Raw genomic sequence first — 25,142 nt, forward strand, 5'->3', positions numbered from 1 at the left:
ACTCTGATGCTGGGAGGGATTGGGGGCAGGAGGAAAAGGGGACGACAGAGGATGAGATGGCCGGATGGCATCACTGACTCAATGGACATGAGTTTGAGTGAACTCTGGGAGATGGGAGATGGGAAATCGTGATGGACAGGGAGGCCTGGCGTGCTGCGATTCATGGGGTCACAAAGGGTCGGACACGACTGAGTGACTGAACTGAACTGAACTGAATATATTACCATTTTTCTAATTGTTTGGGGGTTGTTTATAGCTCTTTATTGTTCCTTTCTTCTTATTTTGTTCTTTTATCTTGTGTCTTGATGACTATCTTTAATTGTTTGTGGATTCATTTCTCTTTCTTAAGTGTGTATTATAGACTTTTGGTCTGTGGTTAACATGAGATATTTATCTATCTATCTAGATATATAATACATATATACGTATAGTTTTTTTAGTTACCCATCTTTTAATTTCAAGTATTTTAACAAGCCTGCATTTTTACTCCCACCCCCTCACTACTACTGTATTTAACATCATATTTTACAACTTTTTGTTTTGTGAATTCCTTAAGTTCTTATTGCAGACATAGATGATTTTACTACTTTTACCTTTCAGTCTTCTTACTAGCTTTATACATGGTAGATTTACTACCTTGACTGCATATTTGCCTTCATGATTTTCATGTTTCTTGGTTTGGTCTTTTCTTTTTCCCTTGGAGAAGTCTCTTTTAACATTTTTTATAAAACTGGTTTGGTGGTACTGAACTCTTTTTCCTTTTTTATTGTCTGTAAAACTTTTGATTTCTTCATCAAATCTGAAAGAAAGCCTTGCCAGGTAGAGTATTCTTGGTTGTAGATTTCCCCCCTTCATCACTGTAAATATGTTAGGCCACTTCCTTCTGGCCTGCAGAGTTTCTTCTGAAAAGTTGGTTGATAGCCTTCTGGGAGTTTCCCAGTACGTACCTTGTTATACCCTTGCTGTTTTTAAAAATCTAGCCTCTTTTTAAGTTTTGCTTTTCCATTCTAATTTCAAGGTGTCTTGGTGGGTCCTCTTTGAGTTGATCCTGTCTGGGACTCTCTGTGCTTCCTGGACCTGGATGCCTGTTTATTTTCTCAGGCTAGGAAGTTTTCAGCTATTATACCTTTACATATATTTTTGCCCCTTTATTTCTCTCTCTCTTCTTATAGAGCCAGTATAATGAGAATGTTACTATGTTTTATGTTGTTCTAGAGATCTCTTAAACAGTTGTTTCTTTTCATTCTTTTTTCTTTTTAGCTTCAATGATTTCCACTCCTCTATCTTCCAGCTCACTAATTTGTTCCTCTATCATTTTATTTACTTTTGATTCCTTCTAGTGTATTTTTCATTTCAATTATTGTATTTTTCATCTCTGGTTAGTTCTTTACATTTTCTAACTTTGGTAAAAACCTCTGGCTTCTCACTTCATCCATTCTTCTCCTGAGTTCTTTGTTCATTTTCACGATCATTACTTTGAACTCTTTATCAGGTAGACTGCCTATCTGCACTTCACTTAGTTCTTATGGAGTTTAATCTTGCTCCTCTGTTGCTTCATTTTGCCTAAGTTGTTGTAATCTCTGTGTATCTGATAAGTTGTTTATACTTCCTGAGCTGGGAAAAGTGGCCTTTTATAGAAGATGTTCTCTGATTCCCAGCAGGGCACTCCCCTCTCTCTGGTCACTAGAACTGTATTTCTAGAGGTATCACTTCTACTTGCTGCATGAGTACTTCTGTTGTGGTGGGTTGTGGGTGGCTTCTGTCAGTCTGCTGTCAGTCAGACCAAAGCATTGCCAGGCCCTGCTTTGTGTGGAAGCTCTTGGCCACCCTTTGGTGGGGCCAAGTCATGAGAAGCTGACTGTGGAATACTGGGACAAGGGGTCCCAGGGCTAGTGCTGGCTCGCTGGCTGGCAGAGCCAGGTTCTGGGGTGAGTGGTTGGAAGATCAGAGTTCCCAAGGGTAGTGTTGGCCTGCTGGTGGGTGGGGCAAGTTCCTGACATGGCTAGCTGTGGGTTTTATAGTATTCCAAATCTGGTGCCTGCCTGCTGACGAATAGAGATGGATCCTGGGACAGAATCAATATAACAAACAGAAAAAGACTCACAGATATAGAGAACAAACTAGTAGTTACCAGTGGGGAAAGAAAAGGGGGAGGGGCAAATAGAGGTAGAAGATTAAGAAGTACAAACTACTATGTACTATGAATCACTATGGCGTACATCTGTAGCTAATATAATATTATAACTTCACTACATGCCCATGGGGAAAAAAATAGATACCTGCTTTTTAATTATTAGAAAATAATAAGTGACAATGATATTGATACATGGTAGAAAACTCACTGTTTTGGTTTCCATGACAATGGTGACTATCAGCCAGTCTAGCATGTGGAGGAAATGACTGAGCCCAGAAATCACTGGCCTTTGTTGATTTTCACACATTCACCCAAGTGAGTATATGAATATGCAATTATACATATACTGCAATCAGAGTGATACTTCAAAATACATACATTTGATCATGTCATTGCATTGCTTTAAAAAACTTCCATGATTTCTCATTTCTTATAGGATAAAATTCAAAATCCTAAACTAAAACTAAAACAGTGCAGGCCATTCTTATTTCTACTGCCTCCCTCTGGGATAATTCCCACCCCCGCTCCCCAGCTTCTTGATCTCCAGATATCAGAGTTTTCTTTCCCTTCCAATAGGATAACACTGCAGAGATAACTTTCTCGCCTGGAATGCTTTTGATCTCCTCTTTTTTGCCTTCTTAGGGGCTTCCCTGGTGGCTCAGATGGTACAGAATCTGTCTTCAATGCAGGAGCCTCAAATTTGATCCCTGGGTCAGGACGATCCCCTAGAGAAGGGCATGGCAACCCAGTTCAATATTCTTGCCTGGAGAATTCCATGGACAGTGGAGCCTGGTGGGCTACAGTTCATGAGTCGCAAAGAGTTGGACATGACTGAGCAACCAGCACTTTCACTTTCAATACTTTTTGCCTTCTTAACTCCTGTTGTCCTTCAGAAATTAGCAGCAAGGTCATTTACTCAAGCTATCCTTCACTGATTTCCCAGTACTTCAGATGTAACAGTTCTCTACATTTTCCTTGATGTTGTTATTCATAGTAAATATTATATTTTTGTGTGATTACTTGACAAATGTTCATCTCTCTAACTTATCTGTAAACTGCATGAGCAGAGAATTCATTTCTTTTTTGCTCATCATATCTCTATTTTTTTTCACTATACCTAGTATATATTAGGCATATAGTTATTTTTGATATGAATAAATATATGAACAAATATAGGAATATCTCAGTATATGGAAAAATTATGAGACTTTATTATGTGAGTCAGTTTTTTATGTCCAGATGTGTGGATACCTAAGTACATTTAAATACAATTTATTTTATCAGTGAAATAATGTTCTGCGGTGTTAATGCTGCTTAGGTCCTCTGGAAGTGAACCTAACAAAGAAATGTATACACAGGAAGTTTATTTGTTGGGAAGTGTTATTTGGATAAGGACCTGTTGAAGTGGAGAATGAAGCAGGATGGACAGAGGAAGCTGAATTCTTGGCAATTCCAACACACGTCTCAGATTATCCCATCAGGGACCTCTGAAGTTGGGATGGCCAAAGATATTTTGAACTGAGGCAAGTGCCAAACCTTTATGGCCCTACATCAGTTATTGGATGTGCATTACCATTGAAAAAGGCCCTGGTGCTGGGAAAGATTGAAGGCAGGAGGAGAAGCGGACGACAGAGGATGAGGTTGTTGGATGGCATCACCGACTCAATGGAGATGAGTTTGGGTAAACTCCGGGAGTTGGTGATGGTCAGGGAGGCCTGGCGTGCTGCAGTCCATGGGGTCACAAAGAGTCAGACATGACTAAGCAACTGAACTGAACTGAACCAGAGAAAGAGGCAGGATTCTCAGGTGAATTAATCTCTTTAGCCAGGGGCAATTTCCAAAGAGTGACTCAGCATAGAGTTGTCAACCACCAGTAAGCCCAGAATGAATACCTTAGTCTTAACTTGCAGGGAAGGGTGGGAACCTATGAGGTACATGAGATGTCCATTGCAGACAACCAAAATAAACAGTGAATAATTTCAACAAGGTTCTGTCTCAATCCCAAATATAAACATACTTAAAACTACAAAAGAGTAAGCTCTCAGCAAGAAAACCAAGAGACAGCTTTTTAACTGCCAGCTGCTGGAATTATGGTAAATTTTGATTGTGAGAGAGAAGCAACAAGCAAAAAGAAAAGGATTTGCAGTAATGAGAGAAATTCAGGGACTATTCATTCTAGAGGATATTTTTTCCCTACTTTAAGTCAGCTAAGTCTATAAACCTCCTACTCACACTGCATTTTACCCTAAATCATTCATAGTCAATCATACTCCAATGGTGTATTTCCAGAACATGAGCATTGGAGAACATATCTTTAAATACTTAATGTGTAACATTGCATGGCATTTTGCAATTTACAAAATACTATCATATACATTGTCATTTAACTCTCATAATAACCCCATTCATTTAAAACACTTACTCAAAATCATTATGTGACAGTATGAGTTTCTGAACCAGTGGCTTAATTTTTGTGATGACAAGAAAATTGTCTTTATTATACACTGAGGTGTCCCTAATGCCGACCTCAGTGTCTGAAACAGTAGCATTCGATAAGTAATCACTGAATAAATTTCTGACAGGGATTTATGTTTTCTCTGTTATCTGTGATTTTTATGCCATTACATGATATATATGTATATATGTAGCACCTGCGTGTGTATATGTGTATGCACAAGCAGGTTTGTATAGAATACATGATACACGTTGTTGAATAAATTATACCGTGTTTATTCCATAAAATAGGACTGATATTCACTCCAGTATCCTTGCCTGGAGAATCCCATGGACAGAAGCTGGCAGGCTACAGTCTATGGGGTCACAAGAGTCAAACACGACTGAGCAACTAATAAGCACACACACATATGTATTTATATATATAATTACATTTTCTGAGCAGGTATATTAGAAATATTTGAATCCACTTGATTTTCAGTCATGATTCTCTTGGTAAATTTGTATAAGAGTTAATCTGGCCTTAGAAAATCAGAAAGGGAAGAAAAGTTTTATGATAAATCAAAGTCTCTAATGTTTGGGAGAAAATCACCCTCCAAAGAATTTTTTTTAATTGGAGGCTAATTACTTTATAATATTGAGGGGTTTTTTTGTGATACATTCATATGAATCAGCCATGGGTGTACATGTGTTCCCCATCCTGACCCTTCTTCCCACTTCCCTCCCCGTCCCATCCCTCAGGGTCATCCCAGTGCACCAGCCCTGAGCACCCTTCCTCATGCATTGAACCTGCACTGGCAATCTATTTCATATGATATGATGACATATGATAATATACATGTTTCAATGCTATTCTCTCAAATCATCCCATCCTTGCCTTCTCCCACAGAGTCCAAAAGTCTGTTCTTTACATCTGGGTCTCTTTTGCTGTCTCGCATATAGGGTCATTGTTACCATCTTTCTAAATTCCATATATATGCATTAATATACTGTATTGGTGCTTTTCTTTCTGACTTACTTCACTCTGTATAAAAGCCTCCAGTTTCATCCACCTCATTAGAACTGATTCAAATGCATTTTTTTAAATAGCTGAGTGATATTCCATTGTGTATATGTACCACAGCTTTCTTATCCATTTGTCTGCTGATGGACATCTAGGTTGCTTCCATGTCCTGGCTATTGTAAACCGTGCTGCAATGAACATTGGGGTACACATGTCTCTTTCAATTCTGGTTTCCTCTGTGTGTATGCCCAGAAGTGGGATTGCGCTCTATTTCCAGTTTTTTAAGGAATCTCCACACTGTCTCCATAGTGACTGTACTAGTTTGCATTCCCACCAACAGTGTAAGAGGGTTCCCTTTTTTCCATAACCTTTCCAGCATTTATTGTTTGTAGACTTTTTGATAGCAATCATTCTGACTGGCGTGAGATGGTACCTCATTGTGGTTTTGATTTGCATTTCTGTGATAATGAATGATGTTGAGCATCTTTTCAAGTGTTTGTTAGCCATTTGTATGTTTTCTTTGGAGAAATGTCTGTTTAGCTCTTTGGCCCATTTTTTGATTGGGTCATTTATTTTTCTGGAATTGAGCTTTAGGAGTTGCTTGTATATTTTTGAGATTAATTCTTTGTCAGTTGTTTCATTTGCTATTATTTTCTCCCATTCTGAAGACTGTCTTTTCATCTTGCTTATAGTTTTCTTTGTTGTGCAAAAGCTTTTAAGTTTAATTAGGTCCCATTTGCTTATTTTTGCTTTTATTTCCATTACTCTGGGAGGTGGGTCATAGAGAATCCTGCTATGATTCATGTCAGAAAGTGTTTTGCCTATGTTTTCCTCCAGGAGTTTTATAGTTTCTGATCTTACATTTCAATCTTTAATCCATTTTGAGTTTATTTTTGTGTATGGTGATAGAAAGTGTTCTAGTTTCATTCTTTAACAAGTGGTTGACCAGTTTTCCCAGCACCACTTTTTAAAGAGACTGTCTTTTCTCCATTGTATATTCTTGCCTCCTTTGTCAAAGATAAGGTGTCCATGCTGCTGCTGCTGCTGCTAAGTCACTTCAGTCATGTCCGACTCTGTGCGACCCCATAGATGGAAGCCCACCAGGCTCCCCCATCCCTGGGATTCTCCAGGCAAGAACACTGGAGTGGGTTGCCATTTCCTTCTCCAATGCATGAAAGTGAAAAGTGAAACTGAAGTCGCTCAGTCATGTCCGACTCTTCGAGACTCCATGGACTGCAGCCTACCAGGTTCCTTCATCCATGGGATTTCCAGGCAAGAGTACTGGAGCGGGGTGCCATTGCCTTCTCCAAGGTGTTCAGAGGTGCGTAAATTTATCTCTGGGCTTTCTATTTTGTTCCACTGATCTAAGTTTCTGTCTTTGTGCCAGTACCATACTGTCTTGGTGACTGTTGCTTTGTAGTATAACCTAAAGTCAGGCAGTTTGATTCCTCCAGTTCCCTTTTTCTTTCTCAAGATTGTTTTGGCTATTCGAGGTTTTTTGTAATTCCATACAAATTGTGAAATTATTTGTTCTAAATCTCTGAAAAATACCGTTGGTAGCTTTATAGGGATTGCATTCAATCTATAGATTGCTTTGGGTAGTACACTCATTTTCACTATATTGATTTTTCCGATCCATGAACATGGTATATTTCTCCACCTATTTATGTCATCTTTGATTTCTTTCATCAGTGTTTTATAGTTTTCTATATATAGGTCTTTTGTTTCTTAGGTAGATTTATTCCTAAGTATTTTATTCTTTTTGTTGCAATGGTGAATGGAATTGTTTCCTTAATTTCTCTTTCTGTTTTTTCATTGTTAGTGTATAGGAATGCAAGGGATTTCTGTGTGTTAACTTTATATCCTGCAACTTTACTGTATTCACTGATTAGCTCTAGTAATTTTCTGGTGGAGTCTTTAGGGTTTTCTATGTAGAGGATCATGTCATCAGCAAACAGTGAGTTTTACTTCTTCTTTTCCAGTTTGGATTTATTTCTTTTTCTGCTCTGATTGCTGTGGCCAAAACTTCCAAAATTATGTTGAATAGTAGTGGTGAGAGTGGGCATCCTTGTCTTGTTCCTGACTTTAGGGGAAATGGTTTCAATTTTTCACCATTGAGGATAATGTTTGCTATGGGTTTATCACATATGACTTTTATTATGTTGAGGTATGTTCCTTCTATGCCTTCTTTCTGGAGAGTTTTTATCATAAATGGATGTTGAATTTTGTCAACAGCTTTCTCTGTATCTACTGAGACAATCATCTAGTTCTTATCTTTCAATTTGTTAATGTGGTGTATTACATTGATTGATTTGCAGATTAAAGAATCCTTGCATCCCTGGGATAAAGCCCACTTGGTCATGATGTATGATCTTTTTAATATGCTGTTGGAGTCTGTTTGCTAGAATTTTGTTAAGGATTTTTGCATCTGTGTTCATCAGTGATATTTGCCTGTAGTTTTCTTTTTTTTGTAGCATCTTTGTTGGTTTTGGTATTAGGGTGATGGTGGCCTCATAGAATGAGTTTGGAAATTTACATTCCTCTGCAATTTTCTGCAAGAGTTTGAGTAGGATAGGTGTTAGCTCTTCTCTAAATTTTTGGTAGAATTCAGCTATGAAGGTCCTGGGCTTTTGCTTGTTGGAAGATTTCTGATTACGGTTTCAATTTCTGTGCTTGTGATGGGTCTGTTAATATATTCTATTTCTTCCTGGTCCAGTTTTGGAAAGTTATACTTTTCTAAGAATTTGTCCATTTCTTCCAAGTTGTCCATTTTATTGGCATATAGTTGCTGATAGTAGTCTCTTATGGTCCTTTGTATTTCTGTGTTGTCTGTTGTGATTTTTCCATTTTCATTTCTAATTTTTTTGATTTGATTCTTCTTCGTTTCTTGATGAGTCTGGCTAATGGTTTGTCTATTTTATTTATCTTCTCGAAGAACCAGCTTTTAGTTTTGTTGATTTTTGCTATGGTCTCTTTTCTTTTGCATTTATTTCTGCCCCAACTTTTATGATTTCTTTCCTTCTACTAACCCGGAGTTCTTCATTTCTAGTTGCTTTAGGTGTAGAGTTAGGTTATTTATTTGATTTCTCTCCTGTTTCTCGAGGTAGGCTTGTATTGCTATGAACCTTCCCCTTAGTACTGCTTTTACTGAATAGGTTTTGCGTTGTTGTATTTTCATTTTCATTCATTTCTATGCATATTTTGGTTTCTTCTGTGATTTGTTGGTTATTCAGAAGTGTGTTGTTTAACCTCCATATGTTTGTATTTTTATAGTTTTTTTTCCTGTTCAATTCAGCAGTTCAGTTGCTAAGTCATGTCCGAATCTTTGCGACCCCATGAATAGCCACACGCCAGGCCTCCCTGTCCATCACCAACTCCCAGATTTCACTCAAACTCATGTCCATCGAGTCGGTGATGCCATCCAGCCATCTCATCCTCTGTCGTCCCCTTCTCCTCCTGCCCCCAAACCCTCCCAGCATCAGGGTCTTTTCCAATGAGTCAACTCTTCGCATGAGGTGGCCAAAGTAGTTAACACCTAACCTTACCACATTGTGATCAGAAAAGATGCTTGAGATGATTTCAATTTTTTTGAACTTAGCAAGGCTATATTTTTGGCCCAGGATGTGATCTATCCTGGAGAAGGTTCCATGTGCACTTGAGAACAAGGTGAAATTCATTGTTTTGGGGTGAAATGTCCTATAGAGATGAATTAGGTCTAACTGGCCCATTGTATCATTTAAATTTGTGTTTTCTTGCTAATTTTCAGTTTAGTTGATCTATCCATAGGTGTGAGTGGGGTATTAAAGTCTCCCACTATTATTGTGTTACTGTTAATTTTCCCTTTCATACTTGTTAGCATTTGCCTTACATATTGCGTTTCTCCTATGTTGGGTGCATACATATTTATAATTGTTATATCTTCTTCTTGGATTGATCCTTTGATCATTCTGTAGTGTCCTTCTTTGTCTCTTTTCATGGCCTTTATTTCAAAGTCTATTTTATCTGATAGGAGCATTGCTACCCCTGCTTTCTTTTGGTCTCATTTGCATGAAATATCTTTTTCCAGTCCTCCACTTTCAGTCTGTATGTGTCCCTAAGTTTGAGGTGGGTCTCTTGTAGACAGACTATATAGGTGTCTTGTTTTTGTATCCATTCAGCTAGTCTTTGTCTTTTGGTTGGGGCATTCAACCCATTTACATTTAAGGTAATTATTGATAAGTATGATCCCATTGCCATATACTTTGTTGTTTTGGGTTTGAGTTTATAAACCTTTTTGTGTTTCCTGTCTAGAGAAGATCCTTTAGCATTTGTTGAAGAGCTGGTTTGGTGGTGCTGAATTCTCTCAGCTTTTGCTTGTCTGTAAAGCTTTTGATTTCTCTTTCATGTTTGAATGAGATCCTTGCTGGCTATAGTAATTTGGGTTGTAGGTTTTTCTCTTAGTGTTCTGCTATTCCCTTTTGGCCTGAAGAGTTCCTATTGAAAGGTCAGCTGTTATCCTTATGGGGATCCCCTTATGTTTTATTTGTTGCTTTTCCCTTACTTCTTTTAATATTTGCTCTTTGTGTTTGCTCTTCATTAATTTTATTAATATGTGTCTTGGGGTGTTTCACCTTGGGTTTATCCTGTTTGGGACTCTCTGGGTTTCTTGGACTTGGCTGGCTATTTCCTTCCCCATTTTAGGGAAGTTTTCAACTATTATCTGGTCAAGTATTTTCTCATGGCTTTTTTTTTTTTTTTGTCTTCTTCTTCTGGAACTCTGATGATTCAAATGTTGGGGTGTTTAACATTGTCCCAGAGGTCTCTGAGGTTGTCCTCATTTCTTTAAATTCTTTTTTCTTTTTTCCTCTCTGCTTCATTTCCACCATTCTATCTTCCACCTCATTTATCCTATCTTCTGCCTCATTTATTCTACTGTTGGTTCCCTCCAGAGAGCCTTTGATCTCATGTTGTGCATTATTCATTATTGACTGACTCTTTTTTATTTCTTCTAGGTCCTTATTAAACTTTTCTTGAGTCTTCTCAATCCTTGTCTCCAGACTATTTATCTGTAACTCCATTTTGCTTTCAAAATTTTGGATCATTTTTACTATCATTATTCTGAATTCTTTTTCATTTAGACTCCCTATCTCTTCCTTTTTTGTTTGGTTTTGTGGGCTTTTATCATGTTCCTTTACCTGCTGAATATTTCTCTGCCTTTTCATCTTGTTTAGGTTGCTGTGTTTGGGGTGGCCTTTCTGTATGCTGGAAGTTTGTGGTTCCTCTTATTGTGGAGTTTCCTCGCTGTGGGTGGGGTTGGATTAGTGGCTTGTCAAGGATTCCTGGTTAGGAAAGCTTGCGTCAGTTTCTGGCGGGTGGAGCTGGATCTCTTCTCTCTGGAGTGCAATGAAGTGTCCAGTAGCGAGTTTTAAGGTGTCTATGGGTTTGGTGTGACTTTAGGCCACCTGTATTTTTGTGCTCAGGGTTATGTTCCTGTGTTGTTGGAGAATTAGCTTGGTACATCTTGCTCTGAAACTTGTTGGCTCTTGGGTGGAGCTTGGTTTCAGTGTAGGTATGGAGGCTTTTGGATGAGCTTTTGTCGATTAATGGTCCCTGGAGTCAGGAGTTTTCTGGTGTTCTCAAGTTTTGGATTTAGGCCTTCTGCCTCTGACTTTCAGTCTTATTGTTATAGTAGCCTCAAGACTTCTCCATCCATACAGCTCCGATGATAAAACATCTAGGTTAATGGTGAAAAGATAACCTAGATAAAACATCTAGGTTAATGGTGTTCCACAGTGAGGGACACCCAGAGAGGTTCACAGAGTTACATGGAGAAGAGAAGAGGGAGGAAGGAGATAGAGGTGACCAGGAGGAGCAGAGGGGGAATCAAAAGGGGAGAGAGAAGTCTAGCCAGTAATCAATTCCCTATTTGCTCTCCACAGTCTGGAACACTCAGAGAGGTCCATGGAGTTCCATAGAGAAGAGAAGAGGGAGGAAGGAAATAGAGGTGACCAGGAGGAGAGGAGGAGGAGTCAAAAGGAGAGAGACAAATCTAGCCTGTGATCAGTTCCCTAAGTTTTCTCCACAGTCCAGAACTTCCAAAGAAATTCACAGAGTTAAGAAGAGAAGAGAAGGGGGAGGGAAGAGATAGAGGTGACCTCGGGGAGAAAAAGGAGAGTCACAAAGTGAGAGAGCAATCAAGCCAGTAATCACACTCCTAAGTAAAAATGGGTATTGAATATTGGATTGTTAAAGGTACAGAATTGATAACAAATACCAAAAAGCAGAGATTAAAAATCTAAAGTAGAGGTTAGACTCTCAAAAATACAATATTAAAAAAACAAAACAAAATCGCAAAAGTTATATAAAAAAAATGAAATTTGCTTTAAAAATAGGATCTTTTTTTTTCAAGGTAATAGTAGGTTTTAAAAATGAAAATTAAAGGAGTAATAAAGAACTTATAAATAAAAAGAAATTTTAAAAATTTAAAAATGCTAGTAGTCAAATATATCTAGGAATTTCTCTGGCGCTGTTGAGGGCAGTGTGTGGTCAGTTCAGTTTCAGATTGTTCATTGTTCCACCTTATACTTCTTCTCAAGGTCTATAGGTCCCTTTCAATGTAGCCAGTGCTAACTACAGGGTTTTAATCTGTTGCACCTGTCACTTCCAAAGCCTCTCCCTCTTCCTTGTTTATTTTGGCTTCCTCTGTTTGCAAGTCACTTTAGTATCTAACTTCTGCCCTGACACAAGGGGGTGAAGGTGATCATTTATTTAGGCTCACTTGTTCAATTGTGCTGCGGGGAGGGAGGAACACTGCAAACAAATATCACTGGTGTGTGTGGGGAGTGCTCACAGTGTGTGGGCCACACTGGGTTTGCCCCTGCTCATGGTGTGTGTGCTTTCCCAGTCTATACTGCTCAGGCTCCAGGTTGCTCTGCAGGGGAACTGTCTAAGGTGGGCCCTGTGTTGCGTGCACTTCCTAGATCTACACCACTCATTTTCAGGTTCTTGGGTACTCCACAAAGGCACAGACTCAGTTGGGCCTGAGTTTTGTGCCCTTCCCAGGTCCGAGCAGCTCAGGCGACTAGGTGCTGGTCAAGTACACTCTTCCCAGCTTGGCGGTGTGTCTTATCACCTCCCTGGTCCCAGCCGCTTGGTTTCCTGGGTGTGCAGTGGGAGCGCTGTCTCAGGTGTGCTGTGTGTCTCTTCTGGGGCACTGATCTCTGGCTGCGACCCTCCTGATGGATGTCAACCATTCAGGATCTCAGGAAGACTTGGTTAGCAACTGGGAGCCTCACAGTTTGGTAGGGGATGCCGTCTCTGGGGCCAAGTTAGCCCTTTCCTTCCAGCTCTGGCTGTCGCCCACCTGCCTCCCTGCCTCTGGCGGGGGATGGGCTGGTCTGCAGCCAGCTGACTCTCCTCTGGTATTGGCTCAGTCCTTTGTTCTGTGAGTGGGCCCAGCAGTGCCTTACCTTAGGTTAGAGCTTTTCATGGGAAAGTTCTCTCTCTCTCCTTTTTTTTTTTTTTTTTTCTCTCTGGCTATCCCACAGTTTGGGTTACTATCTCATGTTAGCTCCCTCAGATTGCCCTCAGGGCATTCAGGCCCGGTCCTTACCCTAAGCAATGAAGCCTGCGCCTCCCTGTTCAGCCCCCGCTTGCTGGTGGCAGACACAAGCTTCTGGGCTACTTCTCCACTGGGAGTTGCAGTTAGGTGCATAATCTGTGGGTTTTATCTATTTATTTTTTCCTCTTGGTTATGTTGCCCTCTCAGATTCCAAAACTCCCCACAGACCCGCTGGTGAGAGGGTTTCCTGATGTTTGGAAACTTTTAAGACTCTCTCCCTGGGACATGTCTCCATCCCTAACTCTCTTGTCTCTCTTTTTATCTTCTATATTTTGTCCTACCTCCTTTTGAAGACAATGGGCTGCCTTTCTGGGTGCCTGGTGTCCTCCACCAGTGTTCAGTTGTTTTGTGGTATTTGCTCAGTGTTCAAATGATCTTTTGATGAATTTGTGGGGCAGAAAGTGATCTCCCTGTCCTATTCCTCTGCCATCTTAGGACCACCCCCCCAAAGAATGTTTTAAAAATTGCTTAATTTTTGAGTAAAGCAGGGACATAAAAGCACGTGGAAACCTACATGTTTATTGTGTTTCTAAGTTTGTGGTACTGAATAACTTTCCAGAAATGAAAGATGATTCATAAGCCTTCCTTCTGACTATAGTAATAATAATAATATTCAATTATGTAATGTAAATTATTAGGCTGAGATGCATTTTGGTAAGTTTGCACCATTTTAGATGAGCTGTCTCACCAAAGCCTACAAAAAAATTAATGTGGAACACCTGATATTTGACTGTGCTTCCAGATGGAGGGACAGCTTGACAAATGCCATCATAATTTACAACTTTAAAAAAGTGTACTGTGAATGCATTTTCAGTAAGCTTCAAACAGCTTGGATTATTTACAGGTACAACTGTGTTTAATGTGGAATTTCAATGGATTTAAAATATTATTAGATTCAATTACTGATCGTGGAGTATAGGTGTGGCATATGAGCAATGTGATTATATGCCTTAATTAAATTTCTCAGAATAGAATACATCTGTTTGGTAAGGTTGAGGGAATGGTAAAATAACATTTAAATTTTATATTTGATTATTGAGTATCACTGAAGAATCTCTCATCTTTGGAAAGATAGCATATTTGGGGCTTATCCTATATAGTGGTTTAGGAGAATAATAGTCACATAAAATAAAAATGGAAATACATTTCTAACTCTTAAGGATAACTTGCACACTTATACCTGTAAAACAACCAAAAAAGAAGTATGGATTGCTAATTGATAAGATCTATATTAGTGTGCAACCTAATAGAACACTTAAATCTATATCTCTGTGGTCAGGAAATCAACTATTGAAACTTTCTGGTTAACCTGGAAAAGGAATCATATGTATTACAATTATATATATGTCATATGTGTATATATGCACATGTGTATAAATCCTCTTTCTCTCTTTCTAAATATATGTACAATATATGTATGTATGGGCTTCTCAGGTGGCTCAGTGGTAAAGAATCTGCCACCAATGCAGAAGATGCTGGTGATGCAGGTTCGATCCCTGCGTTGGGAAGATCCCCTGGGGAAGTAAATGGCAACCCACTCCAGTATTCTTGCCTGGAGAATCCTGTGGACAGAGGAGCCTGGTGGGCTACAGTCTGGAGGGTTGCAAAGAGTTGGACATGACTGAACACGCACCACTACTATCCATATGCATGTATACATTTAAAAAAATCTCCAAAAAAGAGGATATAGATGATCTGGTGGTAAGTAAAGTATGATTGTAGGAAGATGAAAGAAATCTGACTTTGGAAAATTACTCCAGGAAAAAGAAAGTAGTTTGACACATTTTAACTAGAAAGTCATTGATAAATACTATGATTTTACTTCCCAGGAATAAGTAGAACATTGAGAAGAATACATGGTAAAGTGAAACTACAGTTTCTAAAACAAACTGCTTAGTGTGTAAATCTCCTTCAGGATCTACTGAGTTCATTCAGTCACTCAGTATTTCTCTCATATGTTTCAGTCCTTGCCTAGAAACTGAATATTCAGTAAGCGACCAAGCCAAATATGGACCCTCGCTTCCTGGTGCTTACATTCATAAATAGATGTGACATATATTACACAAATCACACCACCCTTATGGCAGAAAGTGAAGAGGAACTAAAAAGTCTTTTGATGAAAGTGAAAGTGGAGAGTGAAAAAGTTGGCTTAAAGCTCAACATTCAGAAAACGAAGATCATGGCATCTGGTCCCATCATTTCATGGGAAATAGATGGGGAAACAGCTGAAACAGTGTCAGACTTTACGTTTTGGGCTCCAAAATCACTGCAGATGGTTATTGCTGCCATGAAATTAAATGACACTTACTCCTTGGAAGAAAAGTTATGACCAACCTAGATAGCATATTCAAAAGCAGAGACATTACTTTGCCAACTAACGTCCATCTAGTCAAGGCTATGGTTTTTCCAGTGGTCATGTATGGATGTGAGAGTTGGACTGTGAAGAAGGCTGAGCGCTGAAGAACTGATGCTTTTGAACTGTAGTGTTGGAGAAGACTCTTGAGAGTCCCTTGGACTGCAAGGAGATCCAACCAGTCCGTTCTGAAGGAGATCAGCCCTGGGATTTCTTTGGAAGGAATGATGCTAAAGCTGAAACTCCAGTACTTTGGCCACCTCATGCGAAGTGTTGACTCATTGGAAAACACTCTGATGCTGGGAGGGATTGGGGGCAGGAGGAGAAGGGGTCGACAGAGGATGAGATGGCCGGATGGCATCACTGACTCGATGGCCGTGAGTCTGAGTGAACTCTGGGAGTTGGTGATGGACAGGGAGGCCTGGCATGCTGCGATTCATGTGGTCGCAAAGAGTCGGACACGACTGAGCAACTGAACTGAACTGAACACTCAAATAAATTGGCAAATAAAATCTGACAGGGCTATGGGGCTTCCTTTGTAGCTCAGTCAGTAAAGAATCTGCTGCAGTGCAGGAGACATGGGTTCGATCCCTGGGTCGGGAAGATGCCCTGGAGAAGGAAATGGCAACCCACTCCAGTATCCTTGCCTGGAAAATCTCATGGACAGAAGAGCCTGGTGGGCTGCAGTCCACCAGGACTTTATGGGGTCATAAAGAGTCAGGCACGACTGGGCAACTAATACCTACTTACTTATGGAGAAAAAAATAGGGTGCTGTGAAAGGATAACAGAGACAGGGTAGGTCTAATTTTGTTGGTGGTGGGCATGGGTCAGGGAAAGTTTCTTTGAGATCTAAAGTGCCAGTGGAATGGAGGATATGTACAAAGGGAGAAAAGTGGTAGAAGACAAGACGTAATATTACCTTGTAACTGGAACACAGTGACTCTTGGCAAGAGAAGCCCTAGGGTGAAGCTGCAGAAGAGAGGAAGTGCTGGTTATTCAGAGGTCACAATGAAGTTTGTATTTTCTTCTGAATGCAGTGGGAATCACTGAAAGATTTATTCTGTGTGTGTGTTTTATGAGCCAATTAATACTTTTTAAAGCTTACTGCTACTGCTAAGTCGCTTCAGTCGTGTCTGACTCTGTGCGACCCCATAGACGTCAGCCCACCAGGCTCCCCCGTCCCTGGGATTCTCCAGGCAAGAACACTGGAGTGGGTTGCCATTTCCTTCTCCAATGCATGAAAGTGAAAAGTGAAAGTGAAGTCACTCAGTCGTGTCCGACTCTTAGCAACCCCATGGACCGCAGCCTACCAGACTCCTCCATCCATGGGATTCCCCAAGCAAGAGTACTGGAGTGGGGTGCCATTGCCTTCTGTTTTAAAGTTTAATCTGCAGTGAAAAGAAGTAAGAATAGAAGTTGCAATACAATCAGCTTGGCTCTTGGTGGGTTCAGTGAAGATGGAGAAATGAAGAAATGTTCCAAGATGTATTTAAGAGGTTGAATTCTGAGAGCTTGGGGATGCTCATTAAATATGGGAGAAAAAGGGAGTCAAGAAAGATTTCAAGGTTTCTGTGTAACTTTCTACCTTCTCTTAATGCACTATTTAAGAAAAATGTATCCATCTCCTAGTAAATTCCAGGTTCTGGAAGGTAATCTGATGGTTTGTTTAAAGAAGTCTTCCCACCCACCCATGATAGTGAGCACTCACACCCCATTGCTGCTGCTAAGTCACTTCAGTCGTGTCCGACTCTGCGACCCCACAGACGGCAGCCCACCAGGCTCCCCTGTCCCTGGGATTCTCCAGGCAAGAACACTGGAGTGGGTTGCCATTTCCTTCTCCAATGTGTGAAAGTGAAGTCGCTCAGTCGTGTCTGACTCTTTGCGACCCCATGGACTGCAGCCTACCAGGCTCCTCCGTCCATAGGATTTTCCAGGCAAGAGTACTGGAGTGGGGTGCCATTGCCTTCTCTGACACCCCATTAATTCTGCCCTAATCCTTCTTTTACCTTTCAGGCAGGCATCTCTCCTATTAGTTTGCTCATTTCCTTACTCTGAGTAACTTTCCATGAGAGTGATGTTTCTTCTTGAAGACTATAGCCAGATAACCTAACACAGTGTTTGGTAATGAAAATGTTCAATAAATATTTATTGAATGAAATGATGAACTAATGAAAGAATAATGATGAAGAGGAAATACTAGAACCCAGGTGCTCACTGTCTAGCCAAGAGAACTAAGAAGTGTGATAAAATCCTTAACAGAAGTAAGCAAGATGAGTTTCAGGAGAAGAGAGGACGATGGAGGGAAAATGGAGAGAGACATCTGGAGTACAGATAGATATACTCAGAGGTGAGGAGAATATTTTCTGGATTGAGACCATCTCCAAACGAAATAGCTCCCTCCCCAGCAAGCTCTAAAACAAAACATAAAGAACAACTCCTGACAAGAGCTTCACGTTTTAGAATTATTTTTTTAAAGGCCATTAGAATGGATTGTCCTGCAAATATACAACCTTGATTCTGTACCACCTACAGGACTTAACTGCTTGCTGCTTCTGACTGTAGAAATTTTTTCTCACCTCTATTCCTGGCCCCTCTTCTCCTCGCCTCCCTCTTGCCCCCGCCCCCAGGGACCGTCCATTTTCAGAAAACCCTTGCCCTTGCCTGTTTCCGCCTATTTGTTGAACGTACGGAGGAACATTTACTACCTTATCCCTGAGGAATTCTGAAGATGCAGTTGCCAAAAGACAGTGTTTCTGCACCTCGCAGGGCTCCTGTGGAAGGAAAGAAAATGAATAATTTGTTACTTAGGGCGTCGATTGTTTTTACCTTTAATCTTGCGGCTCTGTCACATCTAGCCCCCACCTACCTAGCTCTGCCTCGAACAGTTTATAGACGAGAGGCCAGTGCGCTCTCTCCCTCCCTTCCTGCCAAGAGTAGCAGGAAAACAAGCAGCTAGGAGGAGGGGCGGAGGCGGGAGCCGGGGCAGGACTCCAGTCCGCCGCTCTGCCCGCTGTGCGGGGCTAGAGGAGCCTCAGGGCCCCGCGCGCAGCCCCGCCCCGGGGGCGTCACCGCCTGGCGCCCGCCCCGCCTCCGCGCCTCTGGCCCTCCGTTTTCTATTTCTAGGGGCGCTCGGGCAAGCTGTCACTTTCGTCTCTGGCTGAAGCCTGAGGACGCGGAAGGGTTCGTGGCAAGGAAACCCCAGGCTCTGGGCATCGCCATGGCCCCTGTGCTAAGCAAGGACGTGGCGGATATCGAGGTACCGACTGCGCGCGGGCTGGCGAGGGGAGGGCGGGGAGCGCAGCTGGTGGGTGCCCGAAAGGGCGCTGCGGCCACCGCCGGGCCGGGAAAAGAGTGGGAGACTCGGGAAACTTTGCCTCCGCTCGAGTTCTGCGGAGGAGGAGGAGGAGCAGGAGCAGCAGAGGAGCCGGCGCCCCGTGTGGGCTGGCGGGGAGAAGAGTGGGAGTCCGCGGCTGCAGGGGTGTCCTTCGCGTTGGGACCTGGCTGTTTACTTCGGAGTCAGGGTCCGAAGTTTCTGGGTGGCCGTGACTGAAGCACTAGAAGAGTTCGAGGGAGATGGACTTTCTAATAAGGGCGTTCATTTCGCAGCCTATCCCGCACTTCCTCTTTTGCCCTGTAAGCGTTTCGGGATACCTGTCTGTTACCCCCACTTCCAGTCGCTGAATTCTGCATATTTGCAGAGGTGGAGGATAGAAATAATGGAGATGTATATGTAAGCTACAGCAGCCACTGCTAGCCTTAGTATTGCTTATGAAAGTAACATAGGGAAGAACGAGATAGGATATTGAGAACATGAAAAATACAGTGCCTTCAGAAATACAAAATAAACTGTATATTCCTCTTCTCAACAGTTTTTTAAATTTTCTCTTGCACCCTGTTCCTGTAAAAATGTCATCTTTCTTCCTGTGAATAAACAGGAAGTAACATGTAGTAACCTGAAGTAACATGTCCTTCGATTTCTCCCTAGGACCTTTATGCATGCGATGAGAGAAATATAATTACAAGCAGTGATTTTAGACATACTAATCCAGTGTTCACAGTTCTGAGCTAAAATAAACTGCTTTTTTAGTTTTTTGTTGTGTTTTGCTTGGGGCTTTTTTGTGCATGCCTGTGTTTTCTTAACAAATGACATTTTTCTTTGCTCCGTCCTTTCAGTCAGTGGCTTAAGTAAAACTTTAAAACCACCTGTTTGCAAAAGAGCTGCTTTTGCCACCGCGTTGCCTCTAACATTGATTGTAGGAACTTTGTGTTCTGTTTGGGGGATGGTAGTAGTGTTTTCTCCAGACTCCATACTTCGTTTGAAAAATCCATCGTGGTAATTAGAGCCAAAGTATGACTGAGCACACACGCACATGCTGTGTGTACATGTCCACTTAATTTTACTTGTGATTTCTCTTGTGGATAGTTTACTTTTTCATATTGATCAGTGTGATATATTTAACCCAATATTCATTCATGCACAAGGTAAAGGATGATTGATTTATGTTGGTCTTTTTGGTCCTTGTTACTTTGACTTAACCAACCCCCGTCCCCCCACCCCTTTTTAAGCTAACTCAAATAGTAACCTTCCGACAACCTTCATGTAGTACTGATGTACTGACTTCAGAATTAAGAATGTCAGAGGGCTGGCAGCTTTTGGAGTTTGAATTTCTTTATCGGTAGCTGTTTTGCATTTGTCCATGAAATCAGTTCTTAACCACATTACACTAAGGAAAAGATGCCACTGAAACATTAATGACCAGTTTAATTTCCCGAATTGTTTCAACTAAGACTATTTAAGAAGGTCAGACCCTTACATTTACTCACCTCAGTCTAACCTTAGTCAGCCTGATATTACTTGTAATATAGAATAGTGGTATTTAAGCTTTTTCAGCTTTTGTGTAGTTCACACATGCAACACACTTTAATCAGTAACATCTTTCATCACACATAGTTATTTTCTTTTCCCTCAAAGTAATATCCACGATTCCTGAGCTAGAGTACCATGAAAGAGCATGAAATTCATCATTAAAATATAATGCAGTGTGAAAAAATACATTAAATCTAGAGGAATACATTCAAGCGTAGATGTCTCAAGTGATCCTATTGACTCACCAAAGTTCATTTTTTTGAATGAATTATGAAAGCTCATAATTTTTAGTTTTCTATCAAATTTGAATGCATACATTGGATTTGGTTTTTTTGAATGAATTCATTAAAACCATTGTCTAGAAATTTATCTGCTTGTGACCATTGCCTTAGTCTCAAATATATGAAGCACACCATCTTTAAAAAAAATTATCAGTGTAAAACAGAGTACATGTTCAGTTGATAAATGAGAAAAGAACAGAAGGTGATAGTAACAACCCTCTATAACAGTGATTTAATTTCCCCCTTAAGCTACCTATAGAACCTCAAGTTGCAGTGAAGCAGCCAAGAAATATTTTATTTCTGGGGCAAAAAGTTATTGAGGTTTACAGAATTATTTTGTGTGCTCACTCCATATTTCTAACCTCAATCCAATATCACATCTGGGTTTGAAGGGCTGAGAGCATAAAAAACAGTCAGAAGGTCACCAGACTCCAAAACTAAAATATCCCTGGGTAGGAAGATAGGCATAGCAAGGATGCAGTAGTAGATAACAGGTACTCGGCAATAGAACCTAGCTCACATGCTCAAAAATTATTGTCGTTATAGAAGATGTATGAGAAATCAGACTTTTTTCCAGATATGTTAATGTGGTTCAGGACCACATTGTTTTGGAATCTGGTGCAAATTGCCTGTGGTTGAGGTCTATTTCTACGCCTTTTCAGACAGGTGACTGTTTAAATACCTAACTTCTCTGTGTCACATTTGCATGATTTGCTAAGTAAGGAGAATAATCAGACAAGAAAACATGTCATAGCACATCTTCTCCAGAAAAGAACAAAATACGATAAAATTAAAAATTTTGAACACTAAGGAAAATCACTGCCTATGAAATAATTGTTATTTTAAAGTTCATTAATGTAGCTATAGACTTAAAAGATATTTTGCTTTGTGGGCTTACTTTTAGGATACAACTGAATTTTATCAAGAATGACTTTTGAATACAAATTCTTTGGGGAAGGTTTCAAAAAAGGTGACTATCAGACATTGATCACTTTCCCTCACCTCAGCAATACCTTCACAATAATTCACTTAGTTTGAATCGACAACTGGTCTAATGTCATTATCTGTACTTTTAAAAGCAAGTAAGAAGGATTTTGGAAGAGTTCACTTTTGTTCAGTGTTTTGTTCCTCTCCACTGACATGGATAATTGAGAATTTACTATAGAAGTATAGCTGAAGAAAAATGTTTGCAGGTACAGTGAACTTTTAATTAACTCTTTGGATATTAATAATTCTGGTAAGTATTTATAACTGAACTGAATTGCTATATACCACTCTACTGTTTCCACAACCCCAAGTCAAGATTTTTTCTTAGAATTATCAGTTAATGACTCTTTGGTAGTTTATAAACTCATTTCAAATTTACTGTGAATAAAAAAAAAAAAGGTTTCAGTCCAATATCCACAAAATCATAATACTTTTAGAGTTAAATAGAAATGGTTTTTGAATAACTGATCCTATAACTTCTATTCATTTGAGAAGACAGTCGAGAATTTTGTGTTTATTAATTAAGAAAATAAGATAATAAAGTGATGGCTTTGGGAAACGGGAGTATAAGGGTAACAACTTGGAGAAATTAAATTTTTAGGAGAATTTTGCAAAAAGGCTAATTCGTTGGTAGAGGTGAGAAAAGATATTGCAAGAATACCCTTTATTATAACTGCTTTTGCCCCTGGGGAGGGAGGAGGTAGATCCCAAGAAGAAAATACAAACACAGCTTTGCAGAAGGTATGCATTATTTATTTATATAAACCTACATTTTTTTTTAAGTCCAGTTTTGTTTCCTTGCTTTTATTGATTGGGTGCCACAAATCTCTGGGAATGCTATCTTGACTTGCTAAGGCTTTTAAAGCATTAAAACTAAAATTTCATTTTCAATTTGTTTTGTGAGTTTGCATTTTTAAAAATATACTTGTTCTCCCTACTTTAAGCTGTCCTGTGGACAATACTTAATTTTAAAGTATTTCTCCTTTCTAAGGAATTTAGCAGGGCAGTAGAAACGTGCCTGATTACAGTATTTGGAAAGTTACTCCAAATTTGGAGTTATTTCAGTGGAAGCCTCTTGTAGCTTTAAGGTACTATACACATTTCTATAGTTAAGAATGGTCATATATATATATACATTTCATTATAGTTTTTCTTCTAAATTCTGCCTCCTACACATGAATTCAGATGACTTGCTTTCAGTGATTTAATTAAAAACAGATTAATGACTAATGATGAATCCATCACTAGGGAGATTTTTAGATTGGATCTGCTTAATCTTAATCATAGCAGATAGTGTTGACTGATGGCTTAATTGTAAAAGTGTGCTAAAATTCAATAGCCTCCTTTCTTACATTGTAGAAGGAATATCCAGTTTTGGAAAGCTCCACCTTTGCAGTGAGGAATTAATAAGAATACTATGAAGACCTTTAATCAAAATGCTGAGATAATTGGATGATCATTAAGCAATCATATCTTTCCTTAACTATTTGAATACAGTATTTTACCATACGTTGTATATGAACTGGCAACACAACAGCTAAAAAATAGACCTTCCTATAGGATAAACAGGTGTGGTCACTTGTGGGGAGAATTCAAAAAATTAGCATAATGTTAAGTTACAATATTAGAAATACTAAAATTAAAGACAATGAGACTGAAAAATATTTCTTGTCATGAAATAATGTGACAAAGAAGCCATAAGATATTTGATATAGTCTAGGCCTCCGTGTGCTGAAGAGATTGAAAATGAGAACTGGCCAATTTGCCTTTCTGCTTCTTAGCTAAATGGACACAGTGATAAATAGTCCTTAAAACTGTAAAGAAAATTCTGTGTCATTTATATCCTGCCTTAATTAAAAAATACTTAATAAGGCATTCTAAGATTGTGAATTTATCTATGATCAGGATTTTGATTTTCAAATGTGACATGTTTGCCTTCTGAACTTCATTTCCTCTTAATCCTCCATATTAAGACAGAAGGTGTTTTTTGGCCTCAAACATCAATAATGTGGGTGTTCACAGATATCCTGGAGCCAGTTATACTACTGATAACTCTTAATAGGATTATGTCTTTCCTGTGGTTTATAATTATTACTGCTTCCATTGCTTTTAATTAAAATGTTATACTAGTAGATATGAAACATCTGTATTTAATTCAGCATATAACTTTTCTTTCAGACTCTTCACCATACTTATCTATATATTGATGTTAGGAACTCATTATATTTATATAAAATTTTTGATTTGTACTTCAAAAAATTAAGCTTCATTTCATGGTTAGTTTAAAAAACAAAATAAACACACTGTGTTAAAATAGGCCTGTGTTCACATCCTGCCACCAATATTATATATATTTTTGTTTGTATGATTGTGGTCAAGTTGTTTCCTAAACTGTCATTTCTTTCTTTGTCAGTTGGATTTAATCTTATTTCATGTACTAGACATAAGGATTAATTGGAGTCATGTACATATAATAACTCAGCATCTGTCACTTGAAATATATACCTCTTGAATGGTAGTAGTTATTTTAAATATTATGATTGAATGTATGTTATACATATATGTTATATAAATGTCATTTGGTTAGAATATTGCCCAACTCCAAGAATTAACTAGTGGTATCAAAAGCTGTTAAAATATGTGAGGAAAGAGAGAGTTCATGAAGTTAGAAGAATTATGAGAGGGGCTTATTACAGATTAAAAAAAGTTGCAGACATGACTTATGAGTAAATTCCTGAATTATTTTTGTCAGTATTAACAGTGAGATGGGGGAGTTTTTGAAATTCAGGTCAAATTAAAAGGACTGTCTTCATTTTGCTTTTGATTTCTGTTTAAAAATCATTTTAGCACCCACTGAATAGCAAGCCCTATAGTGTAAGCTGTAAAAGATTTAGAGGAAGCATGTGGTGAAGGCCTTTTCTATATAGGATTGTCCACATCTAACACACTGGGGCAGAGAGTCAAATGCAGGAGTCCTCCTACTCCTAACCCTTGCTGTTTCACTGCATTTGTACATGTGGATTGAATTGTTGGTGTTTTTCTGCATGTTTTTATGACTAGATCAGGTCAAACCATTGGGAAATTTACTTCTTGGCATTCTCAATGATTTTCAGACAGGATTATTGTTATTCTTCTGTGAAAAGAAATCCTTATGTATCATTATTTTAAGAAAAAGTGTCCAGCTCCATATCTCTTGTGTTTAACTGGACTAAACTTACAGTTTCTTTAAGCCATCATATTAGCTTCAAAGAAAGTTTTTTCTGGGCTTCTAAGCATCCTTCCACACACTATATTTGTATAGTATTTTATAATATATATTTACATTATATAATATATATTATATACTGTATATTACAGTATTATATACTATGCTATATATATATATATATATATATTATATATACATATAATATTATACATTCTGTAACTGTTTTAAGTCCGAGGGAGGAGGGAATTGGAGAT

General features: G+C 39.2%; 1 protein-coding gene and 1 long non-coding RNA gene across 3 annotated transcripts in view; one reads left to right on the forward strand and one right to left on the reverse strand.

The window, feature by feature from the left end:
• The window catches only part of LOC138987226 (uncharacterized), a 45,735-nt gene extending 27,191 nt beyond the window's left edge, over nt 1-18,544 (reverse strand). For both annotated transcript variants that reach the window (XR_011463662.1, XR_011463661.1), the window contains exons 1-3: nt 18,412-18,544; nt 18,251-18,316; nt 16,465-16,514 (exon numbers count right to left, since the gene is read on the reverse strand). This is a non-coding gene — a long non-coding RNA (uncharacterized lncRNA). The remainder of the gene's footprint in view (nt 1-16,464; nt 16,515-18,250; nt 18,317-18,411) is intronic.
• A 122-nt stretch (nt 18,545-18,666) lies between these two features.
• DPYD (dihydropyrimidine dehydrogenase) overlaps nt 18,667-25,142 on the forward strand; it is a 930,468-nt gene continuing 923,992 nt past the window's right edge. Inside the window, exon 1 of the mRNA XM_005888124.3 lies at nt 18,667-18,801. Coding sequence (XP_005888186.1) covers nt 18,763-18,801 — 39 coding nt within the window. The 5' untranslated portion in view covers nt 18,667-18,762. The remainder of the gene's footprint in view (nt 18,802-25,142) is intronic.

This window comes from Bos mutus, chromosome 3 (assembly GCF_027580195.1).
Source record: "Bos mutus isolate GX-2022 chromosome 3, NWIPB_WYAK_1.1, whole genome shotgun sequence".
NCBI classification, from domain to species: Eukaryota; Metazoa; Chordata; class Mammalia; order Artiodactyla; family Bovidae; genus Bos; species Bos mutus.